The sequence below is a fragment of the Anser anser genome (assembly GCF_964211835.1).
Source record: "Anser anser genome assembly, chromosome: 4".
NCBI lineage: Eukaryota > Metazoa > Chordata > Aves > Anseriformes > Anatidae > Anser > Anser anser.
Genome location: NC_139724.1, coordinates 65,893,612 through 65,914,088, shown reverse-complemented (window position 1 = coordinate 65,914,088; position 20,477 = coordinate 65,893,612). Strand labels below are relative to the sequence as shown.

Below are 20,477 nucleotides of genomic sequence, written 5' to 3'. Positions count from 1 at the left end.
AAAATGTCTCCTTCAGTGAGGCAGAGAGACCATGGAGAGCAATTGCTGAAACAGCAGAATCTAATGCTCGAAGTGGTACAATTTAGAAAAAAAAAAAGTGGTTTTGACAATGATTGAAGTGAAAATTAACCATTTAACAATCGTGTGTAACATGCCTAGTAAAGTCATTTGTGTGGTGGCACTTTTATCTGAAGTAAACTGCATAACTGATGCAGGATTTTACATCAAGTGCCAAAGGACGGCCTTTTAGTTAGCAAAATATATGTTCATTTTAAAAAGACAGAAAATTTTAATTTCATCTTGAAAGCTGTAAGATTGCTTAAGTGGGTCAATTAATTACACAACACAGGTGCTCTGTAGAGCCAGTGAGAATTAGCTGCTTTTCATAACAAGAATTCCTATAAGAAACATAAAGAGCACAACAAAGTATGCTGAAAACAAGTTTATTTATCAAATAATAGAAAGTGAAGTATAAAAAAATCAAATAGCCAGTTTTGTCTCACTCTTTCCAAAAAAAAAAATTTGAAATCTGAGACAAATACAGGGAAATAGATTTACAAAAATCTTTGTACAAATTTTCAAAAACATATGTAACCTTGGAAGCATTAAAATATACCAAAGGAGAAACCAAACAATCTTTCGATGTACCAATAAAATCTGAAGTCTCTTTAAGTATTCTTTAAATTTCTTTCTATTTTTTTTTAGTCCAAAGCATCAATCACAAAATACTAAGACCAGATCCACAACATTTAAGGCTCAAAAGCAAATGGTACATCAATATTACAACGAAACCTTCCTGAGATGTACTAACCTCATTCAGTCTAGTGTGTATCTATCTGTTCTGCACTTTCCTCAGGTATATTCCTAATCTAAAACGATCTTCCTCTCATGTTCCCAACACAATCTGGAAGACCTTAAAGCCTTCTTTGTTCCCCCTTGCCAAAATCAAGTGCGAATGTTTCATTTACAGCGAGACAAACACACATGGGGTTGAGTCTCGGTCTGTAGCTAAAGAAGATTTCTCGGTTATTATTGATGTTCTTCATTGTTCCTCAGTAAACCAGCTCAGTAAGTATTTATAGCTGCTGAGATCTCCCAGAAGAATGCTTTGGTACTCTGTGTTCAGACAGCTCATAGAAATACTTTTACTACCTGTTCCCTTTTTTTTTTAGCATCTTTGAGTTTTTCCTTGGTTCAGCCTCCTCTTTATGTGGCCTCTGTAACTTCTCTCTGAAAAAAATAAACAATAAAACAAAATTGTAGACCACGTTTTTCAAAGGCTACAATTCTGTCTTAAACTAAATTCATTTTGATATAAGAAGAAAGGCACTTGCTATATGACTATAACTTTTGCACTCACTGGTTTCAGCTGCCTCTGTTTAGGCTGCCAGAACAAAGTTGCATAAAGATCAATGTTCCTTTGTTGCGTCCCTGTTCCTTACACACGTACCCCTTGTTGGCTGTGGGAAAGGAGTGTGTGAAAAGGGTTGATGCCATCAGGGAAAGGAGCCATCTCCTAAAGTCAGTCCCAGGCTGAGGTCACTCAGGGGATAAATACTTTTCCCCAAAGGCCTGTGGCTCCTGAGAACCAACTGTTTGCTTTGCCTGTCAACAGGATTTTCTCTGCTCAATATATCAAGCCCCAGTGACCAGCTGGCTGGTTTGATCTGCCTGTAGTAATCAGCTGGCATCTTTCAGGTTTGTAGCCATTTCTTCTCCTCTAGTTAGCACCCCAGCATAAGCCAACTGAAACATCTATCAAGAAAATCATTGTTAGAACTGCTACCCTCATCAGCCAAAGACTGGCGCTTTCCTTTGTTCATGAAATAAAGGTGGTAGTTGAAAGCCTAAATACCACAGGCCATATTTTGGTTGCTACAAGTCAGCCTAGTTCCACTGGATTCAATTGTCTGTGCTGATTTATGCTGTCCGTGACTCAGGTTTTTAAAAATCTAATTAAAGGAAATTTGGAAACAGTATTTCTCATTTCTCTACTTCAGAAGTTATTTATAAAATACATAACAACACAGACAAGCAAACTCAGATGATTTTCGAACATTTAAAGAAGAATATGGGAAAAAAGGTCAAGTACATGTGAGAAATAAGTGTTAAGGAAGAAGATCAGCTAGTGTAGGTGTTATATTTTAGTTTTGATTGGCATACCTGCTTGTGAAGTAGATGTTTTACTGCTTTGTGTAAACAGTTTTTTTTCACAAGCCCTTTTTTATAGCCTCTACTGTACCTGCATAAACTGGACTTCAGTCCAGGAGGCTCTTGAATATTTTCACAATAATTATCTTTGTCTTCTGATTCTGGAGAGTGAATGCTCCTTCTTTCTGTTTTTTCCCCTGAATTACCAAAGATATGAGGATTATCAAATAAATAAATAAATCACAGATATTACAGCTTGTTTGCTTTTGATTAATTTAAAGCAAAATGAACCAAAACACTAATTTCTAGCACAGTAGCACTTTATACATAAAAATTATTACAAGAAGATCACTCAACTTTACATTAATCTAGAATATTGTTTTTTGACTATAAGTTCTCACAGAGTAGACTTCAACTTTCAAATTTGCTGCAGGCTGATGTAAGTGTCTGCAAGGTGCAACCACTGAAAGTGCTATCATATATTTTCTTAGCAAGTAATTGAAAATGGCCCCTTACCACTAGCAAACAGGTACAGTCACTACATCATTTTATGTGATTTGAAGCAGTACACTGAGATGTTAAAAAGTCACTGCTTTTAGTGTCCTGAGCCAAGCTTCCACATGTATCCCTAGGGTCACTGTGCATACCAGGACAAACAGCTCTGCAGGCTTGGAAAAAACTGACTGGGGAAAGAGATTCAAAATTGTCCAAGTGAGTGAGTTGCTTTTCCCTTTCAGACACTTATCTCACCTTTCAGCATCTTTCAGGTGTAATGCAAAATGTCTCCTTTTGATAATGACAGGATGATTTCATGGCTCAAAGGATGAGAGTATGTACACCCCATTCCAACTATGCATCAGGGAACACAACTGCTATTCTGACAATCTGTCCCTAAGTATCTCTTGAATAATAAAATAGTCTAATCTGTTAAATCTGCAACAAATTCATATAAATATTTCAATCTTCCAGATTCAGTAAGATTTTACTTTTGAGTATGTGTGTGGGATGGCTGATTCTTCCATTCTACCATGAGAATGAAAGCTGGGCGATTCAGTCCTGCTATCCTCCCAGAAACCTAGTGATCAAGGTGAACAGAGACCTTTTTAAAGAACATGATAAAGACATGAAAAATAATTTGAGACTGAACAAGGCAAAGCCTTACCTCAATGGACGAAATGTGGTCTATTGGCTAAAAGACAGGTTTGGAGTCAGCAATGGAGACATTTACTTGTGGTTCAGCTACAGGCAACCCACATGACCTTGGAAGGTCACTTTACTTTTCTACACCCCAATTCCCTCATCTATTAGGGACATGGCACTGATGGAAAAAAATATCTCTCCTAAAGCTCTATCTTGTCATATTGCACTGTATGAACCAATTAAGTGGAATGATGTGTTTTTAAGACAATCCAGGATCGTACCAACCTGCTGGCTTGCTCCTTTTGGAAGGCTGCTTCTTCACAGCGACTGGAATTCGGGCCAGCGCAGCCAACTCAGTAACAAAGTCCTGCTCGGCATTCTACATGCAAGGATAAAGCAGCAGTCAGTTAACACAAAACGTTTTGATTCTGGTTATGTTATTCTACACATGGCATGACAAAAAAATGGTTATGTCATTGCGGAAGCACATGAAACAATGTGAACACACTGGGGATGTGTTTACTACTGGAAAGGGATTCACTGAGGACAACAAAATACAGTGTCCCATTAAGCACTCAGCTCAAACATGCTGAGTGCATGTGTGTGATGAAGAGTAGGAGATCTGCTGTGCAACCTGGCTGGTTGCGACTACCTGGCATTTGGGCCTGATCTTCCTTGTCGTGGCTGTGAACTCAAGCACACCGATGTACTAATAAGGAGGTTGAACAGTCTCCATCTGATTAGACAGAGATGTTCAAGTAACCAAAATGCAAGCCTGTACTCGCCATAGACATGATGCAGAACTGTCAATAGATAAGATAAAGAATATAATGCCCCCACCCAAGTCCCAGGTTCTCTGTAGTATATGGTTTCAAACTGTTAACTGTCCACATGTGTTGCTGGGGTCTGAGCCATAGCTTCAGGGGTGGAAACAGTAGCGAATCTTAGCATTAATTTCAACTGGGCCAGTGAAGAGACCCTTACAATCTGTCAAACAGTAAGAGTCAAAACAACAGATGTTTTGTCATTGACTGGTTCAGATCTGTGAGTCATTTTATCGTGATTTACCCTCAGCTGATTCTCCAGCTCTGTTTCTAGGTGATGCAATCCCTGCAGCTTCTCTTTCAGAGACTCCAGACGAATCTGCTGGTGCAGTTCAAATTGACTCAGAACCTTCTTTTGCTGCAGCATCATCCTGGTAAAGGGAAATTTTAAAGTACCTTTGTTGTTCAGTTCAAGGGAGGAATACAATATTGGTGAAGGGCATTTAGAAGATTTTGTAGAGAGAAAGGCAGTATCAGCCCAACCAGTCTCTGCTGGGACAAATAATTTTGCTGTAGATTTTTAATTAGCTTTACTTATTTTAATAACCTGCCTGCACCACAGAATACAAGCTCCTTTCTAAGGGTGGAGCAGTTTGGGTCATCCACGCCTGGACTTTGGGAGCTGGAGTTCAGCTCTCACTTTGAAGTTTGTTTTCAAAATCATTGTATGTTTTCTGCAATGAATCAAGTCACTTTTCCTATCTGCTTGCCAAAAAGACAAGCTGTTAGAAGATCAGGTGTGAGGATAATGGATTAAGAATTAGGCATCTCATTCAGGGCTCTTCAGTACCAAGTTGACACTGAGCCAGAAACATGATAATCTGAAACCCAGTGTTGTGAGCATTGACAACTATATTCATTGCTGGTTTTATTGTGCTTGTTAAGGATTAATATTAATATTAATACAGTAGAACCTGAATGGCTGCAACTTTGCTGAATCTGTAATTCTTCTGTTCTCTTGCCTGATCTACCTTGAAGCAAAACTGTCAATCACCCATCGCATTCCTCAGGGAAGGAGATAACACAAAACGTTTCTGACATTTACACATACTGCAGTTGCTATTGTAATGGTCAATGCTCACAGAAGGTTAGCTTTCAAAATTTGTTCTTTGAACTCACACTCATAACCTTCCATCAAGGGCAAAAGCAAATAAAAAATTCTGCTGAGTTTAACAGGAGTTAGATAATTAATAGAAATTTTGTCATTGATTTAATGCACGACTGGGATTTGACCCTAAAAGAAATCAGAATGGCAACAAGAAACTGAATTTGATTACTAATTGTTATGAGACCAGCTTAGATAAAAAAATTGTTACATTTTTACTGCTTGCATGAAGCCCAATTTAATTGTATTTTATTTTAAGGTACTAGAACAGGTTATGGGAGAAAAAATTGAGACAACAGCTAAAAGTGAATTTGTATGTCAGAATAAACGATGAACTTGATAATGAATACTTAACAGATCTTTTCTGAAGCCCTTTGTTAGATGAATCTATTTCTATACTAATTCAAACAAGGATGAAAAACAGAAAGTGGGCAATAATTTCTTTCAATTTAGAAATAGCAGAATGTCTAAAAAAGAATGAACCTCTTTACAATGACAAAATTGCACAGGCTGTGTTATTTTGGATAATAAACCAAGAGTAAAGAAAATAAAAGGATTACAAAAATACATTATGTGCATGTCATTTTGAAAGTCCTTCAAACTTATATAATACAGCTTTTTATGACAACTTATTCCTTTGTATTGTCAGTGCTTTTTGTCTAGAGTCTAAATTTCAAAAAATAAATAATGTATTAAACATGATTTTTATTTAACATTTGTGGCAGTCAAGCCTAAATTTTGTGCAACTAATCCTGACTGTCCAAAGGCATTCAATGAAATTTTGCCATTTTGATATTATTTATGCTTCAAAAATGCTATCTTCATTATGGTATATTTACCCAACAGCAAATTAATATATATTCTTGGTTTTTAAAGCAGAAACAATGGAATGTAATGAATTGGACACCATCAGCTCCCATCCTACATTTGTATTATCTTTTTTTTTTTTTTTTTTAATTTGGCATGTGTTTTGGCATTGCTTTTCACTCTCTCTTTTCAAACTGTCTCTATATAGTTCTCCAGTCTGTAATTAATGAGCATCAAAAAGTAATTCTCTGAGATCAAAGCGTAGACAAAATTTGGCAACAGATATTTCTTTTCCATCAGGGACAAAATATAAAATGCAAGCCCAGAACATTTATTCAGCTAGACATTTATATAGATCTGCAAAAAGTCAAAACATTTAAACTGAGTCAGTAGCACTTGTGCCTGCTCTTACCTTTGGTGGACTGTGGATGATATGTTCAGGATGCCTTTGGTCTGTTCTTCTTTCAATGTCTGTTCATTCTCTTCTTTCTTTCTAAGTCTGTTCCTTTCACTTCTTTCTGCTGAAATAATGGTTTAGTAAAATCTTCTGCTCAAAACTACAAACCTTGCTTTGAGTTCTGGCAACCTGACAATTTATGCCTTTCATCAGCACAAATTAATTCCTGTTCTAGGTAGTCCTTCCAAAGTCACTGCTCCTTAGAGATCTCAAGTACTTCTTACATCCACTTGCTCTGCCACTGTGATTTGCTGAAACATCAGACAGTAAGTTGTGCATTGTTAGCTGTGATGGTAATGTCAGGGAATCGTTATTATTCTTATCTGCTTCTCCCACTAAGTGATTGATTAACACAGAATTCAAAGGAGACATTTTATGAAAACACCTTAATGCCTTAAGCAAAAACTGAAATTTCTAAATGAAAACTGCCAAACAAAAAAACCCTCAGCTCTGAGGCCACTTAGTCCTGGGAATGCCTAACTTAACTATGCTTCCCCTTGTTTGAAGGGGAAGTAATTTTGGAAGTTCTGCTTGGTGTTTATCTGCTGAGCAGGGTCCTGAGTCTTGTCTTCAAAGTCCTGCCTGGTAGCAATCTGCCAGATACGACCCATTTCCTCACACCTACTGCTGTGGACCACTGTTTTTTTCTAAAATACAGGAGGGAGATGGATGGGTATATAACAAATTAAGGTATATAACATTTATATGGGGGGCATCCAACTTTTTCTGAATGCTGGGAGAGGATGGCAGGCACCTCTGAGGTTGACATTGTATTTGGTGAGGGGAATCACTCTCTCGTTGTGGTAAACGTGCTTGAAAAATCACATACCAGTTTAGGCCCTTCTAAAAATTAAGAAACGTGTGTCCTGCCTCCTGACTGGATGGCAGGGCATAGAGGGTCTGGCTGTGCCCAGGGGCAGCACTTCAGGCTGTTAAGAATCACAGGGAGAAATTTAAGTGCTTCTGGGGGCCATACAACAGCTGAAATGAGAAAGACATGCAGTCTGCATCACAAATTAGGACTCAGGTTAAAAAAGGACTTATGTGAACTAAACATCAGAGACCCTCATTAGACCCACTGCTCACTCCTCCTAATGGAAAAGCTACCAACAAAGCAGAAGGAGTTGAAAGAGCTGTTACAGAAAAACCGAGCCACTTTAGAGTATGCACATATATGTTTGTAGTATTTTTTTCACTGTACCAGTTCATCTGACCTTTCAGTTTCAGCTTGGTTTCTCTCTGGTCACCCAAATCTAAAACACGCCTGCTTTTATTATCAACATAAATTCTCTCATCTTCCCCCATGCCTGTAGGCTTACACTGCAGCAAGAAAGGATTTTATTTTTCCTCAGTTGAAAAGAAAATGTGCTCTTTTAGTAGCTGCTTACACACTTAATTTTCTTTCTCATAGTTCATGGAACATCAATGCACTGAAACAACAATATATCCACACAAACAGTAGGAGAAAGAAATGATCTAAAAGAGCAATTACCAGGCTGACTGTGGCTCTAGTGACTGGTATTCCAGGTCTCACAGGCTATTTGGGAAACCAGTAGACAGCAATACCAAAATGCCAATGAAGCAAAACATTCAAGTATGTAATGATACCGGATCAGCTCAGTTCACGTCAGAGGAGTGTTCTGGAACAAGCTTCTTTTGTAGTTCCTGCTTAAAGCAATCCACATCGAAGGGATTTTAGACTCTGCTTGTAGTCGGCTGAATCAGGGCCAAAGAAGTCTTCAGAAAGACTTCGTGAGAACTTGAGTAACTGGATGCCTTGTTGGCTGCCGATGTCTACAACATAGATCATCAAAAATCCCTGCACAGATTTTGCCTAACCCTTTTATTTCAGCTTCCAATATTAAAGGCTTCAAGGTCTACAACAACGGGCACTGCAAAACACATGGGTTCTCCTGTAACCAGTAAGCATAGCTATCTATTAACTGGGGCTCATGAATCTTTCCTACCCAAGTATGCCTTATCTCTGGACCCAAGCCTTGAGTGGATAGGCCTGTTTCTCTTCAAAAATTCTCTTTTGTGGTTAAAGAATCAAATTTATTTAAACTTGCTAACTTTCATTTTGAAAACAGTTTTTATTTATCCACTCCACGTGTCTCAAATACTTAGTCTTAGATGCTATTGCCGTTCTACTAACTCGCTATCTTCATTTAATGCCAACAGCCTTCATCCAGGGGAGGGGAGAGTGTTTACAGAAGAAATCAATAATTACAGCTTGCTTTTTTTCCTGTCCTAAAGGAACTGAACAATTAGAAATAATTCCAAGAAAAAGAGCCCGTGTTTCTGTGGGATCCAGGAGTTCATAAACCTCATCAGCAGTTTCACAACCTGTGAGAGGGTCATAGTTGACAGTTAAGAAATAATGCAGAAGTTCATATGTCATTCCAGGATAGGAATGATTAACTTTTTGCTGATCCTCCCATGAATCTTCTCTATTGCAGAGAACAATATTTCACTGAGTCAAAAAAGAGAATCTCCTTCTTAAACTTGAGGGCAGTCACCTCAGAGGAAGCAGACTGTCTGCCAATGATGCTTATGTTTTCTAATGTGGGAGCGAGGACTGAAGACACAGATCTTCCCCATTATAGGAGAAAGGTCCAACTTGTAGACTCCAGTCATATACCCTCTCACTTTCCCTATCAGTATTTAATCCATTAATTCATTTTAGTTTCATATATAAATATAGTAAGTTGAACTGTGCTCATGGTAGAGGTTGGATGTACAACCTAAGACTTGTACAACTGTTGCATTCTAAATCCTTCTGCCTTGTGTTAAGCTTTAGAGCACCAGAAAATCAGTTACTGGTGGTTGTGACGGTGGTAGTATCTCTGATCTTAGCTTGGTGAATCAGAATTCATGGTTAAACTATAATCTCTGATACTAAGTCATTATTCTATGTGTGGTTATACAAACCTTGAGTAACAACATCCTGCATCTGTGACTGCAATTCAAGAAATTGTTGATGATAATAGCTCTACTACTTTTCCTTCAAAGATGGAAATGGACCTACACATTTATTTTACTTTGTTGTTTGACTTAAAATAATGTATTTCTGTTATCTTTATGAGATCTTTACAGCAAAAAGAAAATGAATTTATCTACTACAAAAAAAGTATTATCTTACAGTTAATATCATACATACCTTGTAAGGATTTCAGTTGCTGAATTTTTTTCCCTTCATAGCCTTCCGTGATTTTTCCTACCTGCTGGTAGTAGTTTTGCACCAGTCTACTGATATTATTGCTGGTCCCATATACACTTTCTACAGCAGCTTCCACCAGCCTCTCCTGCAGTAGACAGTACAAGCAATGATTCATTTTCTAAGTCAAACACTAGGTGCTTTGATCTGCCTAAAACTGAACACCAAATTTAATCTTTAATGTGCATAAAAGATTGTGAATTTTGTGCTTTAAAAAAGTTACAAACTGATATCCTGGAAAACAGGTATTTCTATTCATCCATGGAACATTTCAACATGAAAAATTACAGTAAAATCTTTCTCAGCTACATCTGGGAAGGGACCATTCTTCTGTCTGTTCTATCTCCATAGCCCATTTTGCACGTCAACCCGACTGCCGGTAAAGTAAATCAATATATGTGTAGTTCTAGTACAATTTTCCTTTATACAGAAAATCCAAATATTTGCAACAACTGCATTTATTAATCTATGAATTGACTTTCATTTTTATGTATTTATCTACAAGATAATTTAATCTATTTACTATATCCATTAAGCTGTTAATATATGAATACTATTAATTAACTTCAAAATCTTTATCAATAGGTAATTCTCCATTTCTTCCTCATGTTTGTGATTTTCTGTCATCAAGAACTTTCCATTCTTTTTATGTTCTGAGGTTTGGTTTAGTAAAACCTCTTCTGACTGCTCCAGTGAGTCCCTCAAAAATACGGTAAGTTGACATTGGTGTTAAGTTTGTAAATAGACAGCAAGTTATCTTCAGTTTTAAAACAGGTTATAATGTTCTCCTGTTGATACTTCTAGACATAGGGTAATGCATATATATAAGGTTGCCCTCCAATTTATTAAAGTAGTACTCAATTTGTTAAGAAAGCTGCTATTGAACAATTCCATACCTTGAAATCCTGTTCGTCATCTGATTTCTTTTTTCCAGCTTCCTGTCGGGCATGCTGTAGCAGTGTCTGCCCAATCACTTGCTCCATGTGTTGCTGAAGAAACTGAAGAGCTTCTTGCATTTCTGTGACTAACTGCTGGTGAAATTCTAAATGGGTTTGCTGCGTTTCTTCCTCAAGCTTCTCTTCCTCTTCCAAAATGTGGGACTCCTGGTAATCAGACAAAATGATAGCAGGCACTGCCGTTTAAATGCGTTCACAAATTTAGTCAGCATCACTGTAAAAGAAAGTCCTACAGCCACTCAGAATGTTACTATTTTAATACTTAATCTCATTTCCAGCATAAGTCAGTACAGTCACTTAATTCCAGTATAATTTCTTTATATAATAATTATCAAGCGTAATGCTTAATTCCAGTATAGTTCCAGTACAGCCACTTAATATATTTGTCTTGGCACCAAAGCTATTGTCTCTGTCACGATATGTACAACAGTTATATCCTGTCCAACTAGTCATTTCCACATGATGCATTCCTGTTTTTGTGTTCTGTACTGTTGAATTGGGTCTTATTTCCATTAAAAATACAAACGATCAAGCCCAAATACCCTGACTCCAGTAAGGGATAGTTGTGGATACCTTGATAAAGAGCAGAAGAACAAGGCAAGCATGCAGTTATGTTTCTGGAACACTCTAACAGTTTTGGGGTCTACCTGAGAAAAACTTGGCATATTTGTATTTCCAGCCTTTCATGAATGTGCTTAATAGCACTTAGAGACCACTTGCACTCTGTGCACCTGGTGAGTTCTGTGGCTTAACATATTAATTTTGAACCTGCCATCTAGTAGCTTTGCTTGGTGCTCTCTTGTTCTTTTATTAGAAACAAGAAATCAGAAACAAGTGAAAAATTGTTCCCTACTTACATACTTTATGCCAGTTTTAAAACTTATGACACTTCAGAAGATGCATCTTCTTAAGGCTTCCAGTCCCTTGAGTCCTTTGGATCATCCATTTTCTATGCTTCTTTTTAAACTCACTTTCACTCCAAACTCTCTTCAGCACACAATAGGACACACCAGAATAACCTGCTCTTTCTTTCTTATGTGTATCACAGTCTTCCACAGATTGTCTTCTATTGAGTTGCTGATGTCTCTCTTATACTAATACTCTCATTTAAGCCTAAATATAATTAAATTATTCTGGGGGATTCAACACTACCTATTTGATTCCCTCTTGGAAATAAAAAATGCAAGTAGGAAAAGAACCTGCTCTGCCCACATTCATCTGTGGAAAATAATGATGTCCCTATTAATGCTGGCTATTCTGACGTCTTCATTTATAACTCAGACATGTTTTTGACATTTTTTAAAGACAGATGGAATATCATTAAAATTATTCTCTCTTTTTTTTTTTTTTTGGTCATGTCATTCTGACCAAGGTAGGATTTCATAGTGGTATTTTCCTGAATAAAGTTTACATTTTATATGAAATAAACAGACTGGCATAACACTATCTACACTAGCCTAAAATTGGAACAAACTTAAATTAAATTTAGTTAAAACAACACAGTATGTCTTAAATTCTGTTTGAGGGTCTGCAAATTAACCTCTTCCTTAACTCCTTATACATTGGTTCTAGTTTTGGAAGTTGTTCCTAACATTTTTTTTCTTGCTGACTTTTCACAGTTCCACATCTAGGCTCTACTTGTTTGGCAGCAAGGATTTTATATGTGTATTCTTAGGATGTCTTTGTGAGACTGGTTTTAGCTGACCTTGGAAAGAGGCTGTAATGGAGAGAGACCAAAATAACAGTAATACCTGTGAACATTTCATTTTTCTAGGGAACACAGTGATTGAATCAATTAATGTCCCTGCGGGAACTAAGTGAGATGTAACAGTGGAAAGCACACAAATGCAGAAACAAGAGGAATGCAGTCACATGCATTTGTATTTTATTTTACTTCTTGTGAAGGTTAATGATATTTTGAGATGTTCACACTTAAGAGGAACTACTTCGATAGAAGTATCAAATATGAAGCTGGCAGCAGACAGAATTTCCTTATTCCTCTTTCAAGAAGAGAATTAGCGTTCACGTTACGCACATCAAAATTGGAAGGCATACACAATATTAATTCTCTGCTAATTGTACAGTGATGGCATGGAGCACACAGCTACGAGGTGTTGGGTGGGTTCAACCCAGATGTGCAGTAGCACTGGGTTGGGCGGGGGCTAACATTGATGCCAGCTGGGAAGGGTTCTCTGATGCTGACATCAGCAATGCTGTGTTGTTTTAGGTAAGTATCCAGTCCAAGTAAATAAATAACCTACAAAACCTAATATTAACCGGGAAGAGTAACCCTAAAAACACAGTTGCAAATAGATATGAAAGTGACCTGTGGGAATATCAAGTCTAAAAATCTGCTAAATTTTCTCCCATCCTACAGGAATCAGATTCTTTTAAAGGATGTCAGTTGAACAGATGCTGAGCATCTCATCGACAGAGGAGAAAGAAAAGAGAAAAATGAAAAATGACAACAGTATAGAACTTCCTAGGTCTGTTGGAGGAAATAAATAATTTATTCTGATATTAAGAAATTTCCAAGTGCATATAATGATCCCTAGAACAGTTAGTAGGAATTTCTCGTACACTAAAACAGTAACTTGCATAGAAGTCTTTATACATGTTGCCATGATTTGTTTTAATTACTATTTTCATATAAAATTGGTAACCGAATAAGATTGCTATGATGACTTTTGCATTAAAGAAAGATAACACCTATCATAGATAGGCAATAGATAAAATATTAGGGAATTTAAAACTACAACAGGCACACTCTGGTACCTCCTATGTCAAGAGTGGGTGCATTTTTGACAGTATTTTTTGTTTGGAACTTGAACATTTTTATTTTTTGGAGCTCACCCATGGCTACTTCTAATGCCAGACATCAGAGCATATGACTATGGACAAAACCCATCGGGACACTGTACCTACCACTGCCTTCTGCAGCTGCCACTGGTCTTCATCTTGGCAGTGGGAAGAGCCCTTCTGCAGGATGTGCTGCTCTCTGAGCTCCTGAAGCAAGCTCTTCTTCCTGGACATCCTCATGCGGGCCAGAGCTGCCATTCCAATGCTTCGAAGAGTTAACCTTCTCAGTACTGAACACAGCAGGAGCCGGTGTTTTTGCAATATGTAGTTAACAGACCTGTAAAAAAAATTCATTAAAAATCAACCAGCTAAGCTGCTTGCTGATTTTGCACACCCATGCTCAGGAAGAGTCATTGCTGAAAGATGACAGCTACTATTCTCTCTGTGACATCTCACACATTCTAAGCATGCCTTACAATGTTTCTCAGGTGTAATGAATGGATAACACTGTGATAGACATATAATTCTGTCACTCTGAAGTTAAATTAAAATAAAAATAGGAAGAAAAAAGATAAATAAGCATCTGTGATTACATTTTTTTTTTAAATAAGAGACTTGAAATAAGATTAAAGGAGAATATAATCAGACCTACAGGAAAGCTATTTCAAGCTGAAGAAAATGCATGTCTTGGATTAACAAGGGGGGATGAGACACTGAAGGTGATAGTGTTAGCTGGCAGTGCAGACATGGCTGGAACAAGTTTTTGGTGAATTTTCAAAAGAACACATTTTGAAGTAAATTATGGACAAAATGAACGAAATGTGCTGTGTGCACATTTGGGATGATACTCTTCAAGGCGGGTTTGTGTCTCTACTTACTGTGTGCAACGAGCTCTCTACGTACCGAATCTTGGGCAATGTTGAAGTCAGAGAACATGAAAATGGGAGGCTGAACTGAGAAGTAGATGCAAAATAAAGGAGTGCATTGGCAATAACACCGATATTCCAGATAGTCAAGTCTTTAACTGCATTGATCTTTGATAATGTGGATACTATGATGAATGAAGTCATTTGTTATCTTAATCAAAATAAGGCAGATAACACAAATTTTATTTATCTATCTATCTATTTATTTATTTATCGAGAGGTATGTCTCTCAAAGAGACTTTAGTTGAACAAAGATGAGACAAAACTAAAAGTTTCCTTGGTGAATATAGACAGAGAATGCGAGCCAGGAGTCATTTACATGCAAAGATATGGTCAGTAGTATTGTAATAGCAGAAAGCAAAGGTAAAGGTGAATGACTGAACATTTTATATTGACAGATATCCAACTCCAGCATGAGATACAGAGTACAAAGCGAACTTCGATGTACTTTTGAGATTAGGAATAACTCACAAACATAGGAACAGATATACAGAATGTACATCACTTGACAAATCAAAGAAGACTTTTCTTTTGCCTTAACAGGAATCATCATATCTGTCGGCATTTTGTTTTACTACTCAGACTAATACCTACAGAAACTGTCTCTCTGTCTGAGGATGCTCAGAATCCCTCAACACTGCTTTCTGCAATGTGATATATATGGGTTTTTATCTGTGCATGCAGCATTGCAGTTTTACTGCACTGCTTACCGATAAAACCGTACTTACTCATCACTGAGGCAGCCTAGTCTGCTCACGACACCTTGAATTATCTTCTCCTGTTTCTCAGACAGGTGCTTTTGCATCACAGCAGAGAGAGCATATTCATTTATCCATAGCTAAAAGCAGGGAAAAAAATCACAACTGTAAGATACTCTGATTTCAGTGACCATATCAATTATCTAAAGTTGGTTTTGTTTTGTTTTGTTCTGGTTAGAAACAGTAATTCCCCTCTTCCATGAAACAAATTCATGCTGAATTCAAATTATTTTCTTAGGAATATTTTTTTCTTAATGATCAAAGTCTTAATCAAAATTCACTGAAAAGAAACTCCACTGATTTGGATCAGCCCTGAGCTGTGTCTCCTACAGATTCCCTGGTTTCACCAACAGAGAACCAATGGAACAATGTGGCACAAAATACTGCATCGACTCTTATCAGCAGGTTGCAGTGGTCTTTCTGTTTCATTTTTTTCACTAGTAGAGATGTAGTTTTTACTTTCACCTAATAAAATAAAGGTATCTTTCATTACACTTTGTATATAGTACACAGTGCTAATAGTTAGAAATGGAGATGTTGTGATTAGGTTTAGGACTGTGAGTTTACAGCTCCTTCAAGGTGATATTTAGATCAAAGAATTTAATCTTGAAATGTTTTGATGGACTCACCATTAGACTGTAAACTTTTGGAGATACAGACTTAGATTTTGTTTAGTGTATTGCCAGCATTTAATGAATAATAGGCCATAAGATGAAATGACTGTAAGGCTCAAACTCCATTACTGTGAGATGAAGAGTATATATCAGGCTACATTGGCAGCTGGGTAAAAGCAGGTTGCTTGCAGACATATGCAGAGTCCTAAATTAAATATAATACTCCAGCTCTCTGACAGCTTTACTTCATGTTCCATCTTCATCCAGAACATGAGGGAGTAAATTTTCTGTTATTGTAGACAGCAAGATTTCACTAGATCAATATGTCCAGCAAAGAATTAGATGCATAAGTGCAGCCTCTCTTAGTGCAAGGTATTAGGAGTGGTCCTGGGCCTTCATATTGGATTTGATGGTCTTTTCCCTGGGAAGCAGTGATCTGTGCAGAAGAGGCTTTATATGTGAACACAGAATTAACTCCCCAGGGAAGTGCAGAACATCAGAAAGCACTTCATCTTTGGCTTTAAAAGAAAAATGCATCTCTTTCTCAGACAGTGCATTCTCTGCAGCATACACAGCAGCACATACTGTTATTCCCTCTCCATGAAGAAAACCTTACCAAAGCACGTTCTCCCACGCGGGGTGCCTGGGAAGTATGGGCTGGCAGTCAACATTACAGATGGAAAGGGCATGAGAGGCACAGCACTTAAGTCTGCACGGTGCTGGGGAGCCCCCTGAGCTACTTTCACAAGTTGCTGCAAGATGTGCCTGGGTAGCCAGACCTCAACTGATTTGAGCCTGGGTGATTCTGAAAATCACAGAGCACAGCCAAGCACAGTGTCATCTCCAACTGCATACTGTGAGTGACAAATTAAAGTCTACCAGGTCTCCAGGTATCACTGTGACAGATGCCAATAATAGCTGTATCAGTATTTCCCTTTAGCAGCTTTATGGATATGGTTCCCTAGTGTTTCACACCTCTCTGCATGTGTCTGGTAAATTCTTTGGTTGACCAAGCTGATACAGTGCACTGCATATTTCACTGTCTCTTTCAGCAGTTAAAAGAGGGCTGAAAAGGACCTTTTACTTTCTAGAGAACCTTTTTCAACGAGATGCTGCCTGTGGCTCAGATGTGGCTCCCCATTATTTTTGGAGACTTGGTATTCATCAAGAAGTTGTTCTTGAAGGGCCTGTCTGCCCACCTGCTCTCCAACAGCATGCAGTTTAAATCAGAAGTAGTCCACCAAGATACAGGAGAGGTTTTCTGGAATTGTAAATGATATAATATTGCAGTCAAGAAACAAAAATGTAACACCTTAGCTGCTGCCCATAAAACCTATCCAAAAAGACACTCAGAATGATAACACAGACAGGGACTGTAGTAGGAATTGCAGTAGGAATTGTTTACTTCTTACTGTTTCTGAGGGAATAGTGTAGTTCTGTAGTGGTGAGCACAGACTTTCTTTTAGCGGAAAAGAATGAGTCACCTTTTAATTGAGAGTGCATCTAACATAATCTGTATCCAAAATTTATAATGGGTCTCTTCAATCCTCTGAGACCAACAGAAAGCTTAGAACACAGCAAAAAATTCTCCCCCTGCACTGTTGTTAAACTTAGCAGTACAAGTACATCAGCCATAAAGTAGCATGAGAACAAAGAGGAAAGAATGGACATTACTATGCATTTAAGTAGGGGTGTTAAATAAGGAAGATTGAGATTTGGACCAAATACTAAGCCAGTGTTTTGCTTCCTTAAGGAACAAGATGATCAAGAAGGGAAGGATCAGATGGGGGTAGGAACAGAACAGTTATTGCGTATTTTACTGGAAGCAATACTTCAGCTGTTCACTGGGATAGAACTGGAGGGCTGGGTATTTTCGACTCCCCAAAACACTACAAGAACTCACACATACAGACCCAAATGCAACACTGAAGGGAATCTTAACTTATGGCTGATAAATAGCAAAACAGACACAACTATTTAATCTATCCAGGTGGAAAAGTGCTTTGATGCACTGCACTACTCTTCCAATACCAGGCCAAGTTGCCAGCTGCCTTTCAAAACTTTTGTTTTCTTGGGAATGGCCTTACATTGCTTTGAGACCTAACACTATTAGACAAGAATCTTGTACCTGTGTTGTGGTTTTTCCTCTGTGGCTTGGCATTGGGAGCACTGAGTGGAGAATTGAAAAGGCTGAGAGGCTACCAGAAAGTCAGCCTGGACCTGGGCTGCCTGGAGAGGAACAGCACTGTCCCCTGTGGGACTGCCAGCTCTCACCTCTCCTGACCTGGCATCCCACATCACTTGCCTTTTCATCGCCACAGTTGTCCACTATAGCCTGTCTCCAAAATACTATTAAACACTGACAGTGGCTGGAAAAGAGCTGGGCTCTCTGATTCCTAACCTGCATTTAACCACTAAAACCAGGGACAAAATCATCATCACTGGCGCAGTAAAGCTCCGAGGAATGTTTGGCTATTTGAAAAGAAGAGTCATTCCAATCACTGTGAAAGAAATCATTATCTGTAAAACAAAGAGAAGGCAAAAAAGCACAGCATGTCAAGGCTGATAAGCAGATGCTGATTCACCTCTCTGGGTGCCAAGCAATGGTGTGTGAATGGATGGAAATCTCCTCACCCCATTTTGTCTCTGTAAGTTTCTTGGTGTTTTGTCTCCTGGCAACAAGTCCATTGTAAGACCTTCTGCAGCAGAGCTAACATTAAGCATTACTCTTTGACAATAAATGTGTGGAATATGCCTTTTGTAAGTAATGAAACCCATAAAATATTTTGAGTTAGACTTCAGATAAAACAGCAAATTAGACCCAAGTAAGCACACTTTCTTCTGCAGCTCTCTGACATTTTTTAGCACAGATTCTTCAGGAAATCAGAGGAAAGCAATTTCTCTCTAACAGCCTGTAGATGGTGTGTGATGCACACTGAATGTCAAGCAAGTACCTTACCCTAGTGCAGCAGCCTGCTCTGCATAACAGACGGCAGTGCTCTTCCAGAGACATCATGAGGTAGGAACTATGTGGGAAAATGCTCATAATTTATTTTCATTAGTCATTTATTCCTAAATTCCTATATTTTGCCTCACTTACATTGCCAAGCTTATAAGACAAAAGTTAAATATGAAACTAAATTTTCCTTTTCAAGCACAAAAGAGATTCTGTTTCCCCAAAGCACATTATATTCCAGATATGTATAAATGCTAGGAAAGGTAATCTCAAAATAAATGTAGTTCAGATAAATGGGGAAAATGTCTTTTTGAGCCACCTTGGAAAGCTTAAATATCCTGGCGAAAAGCCTTCTGGTGGTAGACTTCCAAGGTCTGTAAAGCAGGTGACTATGTAACTCTCAGTATATCATATTTATCAAAAGGAAAACGAGAGACTTATCTCCTGCTGGAAAATGCCTGATAAATTAAAAGGCCTGTCAATATGAATGTTTATTTATGGATCTTCACATATTTTCAGCACTGTAAAATCTATGGGATCTCCCAGATGACATGATTACCTGCCACAAGTGTCTGATCTCTCTTCTTCTTTTCTAAAGCTGTGTTCTTTTCAGTAGGATACAAGTGTCAACTTATTGTTTAAGTGTACATGTTGCTGTTTTTATACTATGAGTGTGCCAATAAATGCACTTGGCATTTAAATGTAATATAGTGAGTTGTGTGATACTTTTCAAACTTGTTTATCATGAAAATCTGCCAGCCTAGCCTTGGTGGAATAGCCGTTTCCCTGCATACTCTCTTCAGATAGAGATATAGCAGTCTTTCTTCCAGTTTAGTTCAAACTACTTCTGAAAGGCCACGTGTAAGTGAAAAAAGCTGCAAAGACTATCGTCTTGAAGAATCATACATATTCCCAACAGGAGAAACCCTCTTCTAGAATTTTATCCCACACTTAACCACTCATCCATAGGAAAGCCCTGTCTGTTGCTCAGGCAATTTTTACGTTGAAGAATGCCCAGCTACAGTGCTGGTGACCCAGAGACCAATGTGAAAGCTATGTCCTTGTTTACGTGAATTTCCCTATAGCTCAGTAATTACTGTTAATGATGTCAGCAAATCCTTTACTGTTTTTGTGTTTTTTTATTCTCCCAGCTAGGAAGCCATCTGCTTTATATTATGAATGCTACAGTACACAGAAAGTATGGAAAGTCAATGTTTAATTTTAACTATCCTATGCTATTACTGGAATATCTGAATTCACATACAATGAATTCATCATACAGTGCTGTCCAAGGAACTATTACCCAGCAATTGACTGCTGGAGACAAACTAATTCTTTTAATCTCTTGAGAAGCAATCCCAGGGGTGCTGGTTTCTCCACTTGATATTTGTACATACTGTGTCCAATGATAGTACTGGAGGAATGCATAAAGCGTCTTTGGAAAAAAAACATTTAGACTTGAGATCACCCCCTCTGTGGGGTTTATCCTAGCTGTTAAAGTACATCCTCTCTGGCCCTGAGCAATGGTTGAGATTCAATAGGACAGTGAAAGCACCAGGCAAAGGAGCCCTAACATGAATTTATTGCTGTTGGTTTTCTTCTCTGGTCTCAATACCTCCTTTGATGGACACAAACAGAACAAAAAAGAGGGATTCTTCACCTCCTCAGATTCTTCACCTCCTTCACCTCACCTCCTCCAAAACGTAAAAAGTACGTTTTATATAAAAAAGTTTATCATGTGTTTCCAATTATTATAGTATTAATACA

At 37.9% G+C, this 20,477-nt stretch overlaps 1 protein-coding gene across 1 annotated transcript in view; it reads right to left on the bottom strand.

The window, feature by feature from the left end:
- Positions 1 to 429: 429 nt before the first annotated feature.
- The window catches only part of EVC (EvC ciliary complex subunit 1), a 54,504-nt gene continuing 34,456 nt past the window's right edge, over positions 430 to 20,477 (bottom strand). The window contains 10 exon segments of the mRNA XM_083834458.1: positions 430 to 1,181; positions 1,184 to 1,230; positions 2,243 to 2,348; positions 3,577 to 3,670; positions 4,360 to 4,486; positions 6,440 to 6,548; positions 9,645 to 9,789; positions 10,598 to 10,804; positions 13,583 to 13,793; positions 15,111 to 15,220. Of these exon segments, the coding sequence (XP_083690584.1) occupies positions 1,132 to 1,181; positions 1,184 to 1,230; positions 2,243 to 2,348; positions 3,577 to 3,670; positions 4,360 to 4,486; positions 6,440 to 6,548; positions 9,645 to 9,789; positions 10,598 to 10,804; positions 13,583 to 13,793; positions 15,111 to 15,220 (1,206 nt within the window). The 3' untranslated portion in view covers positions 430 to 1,131.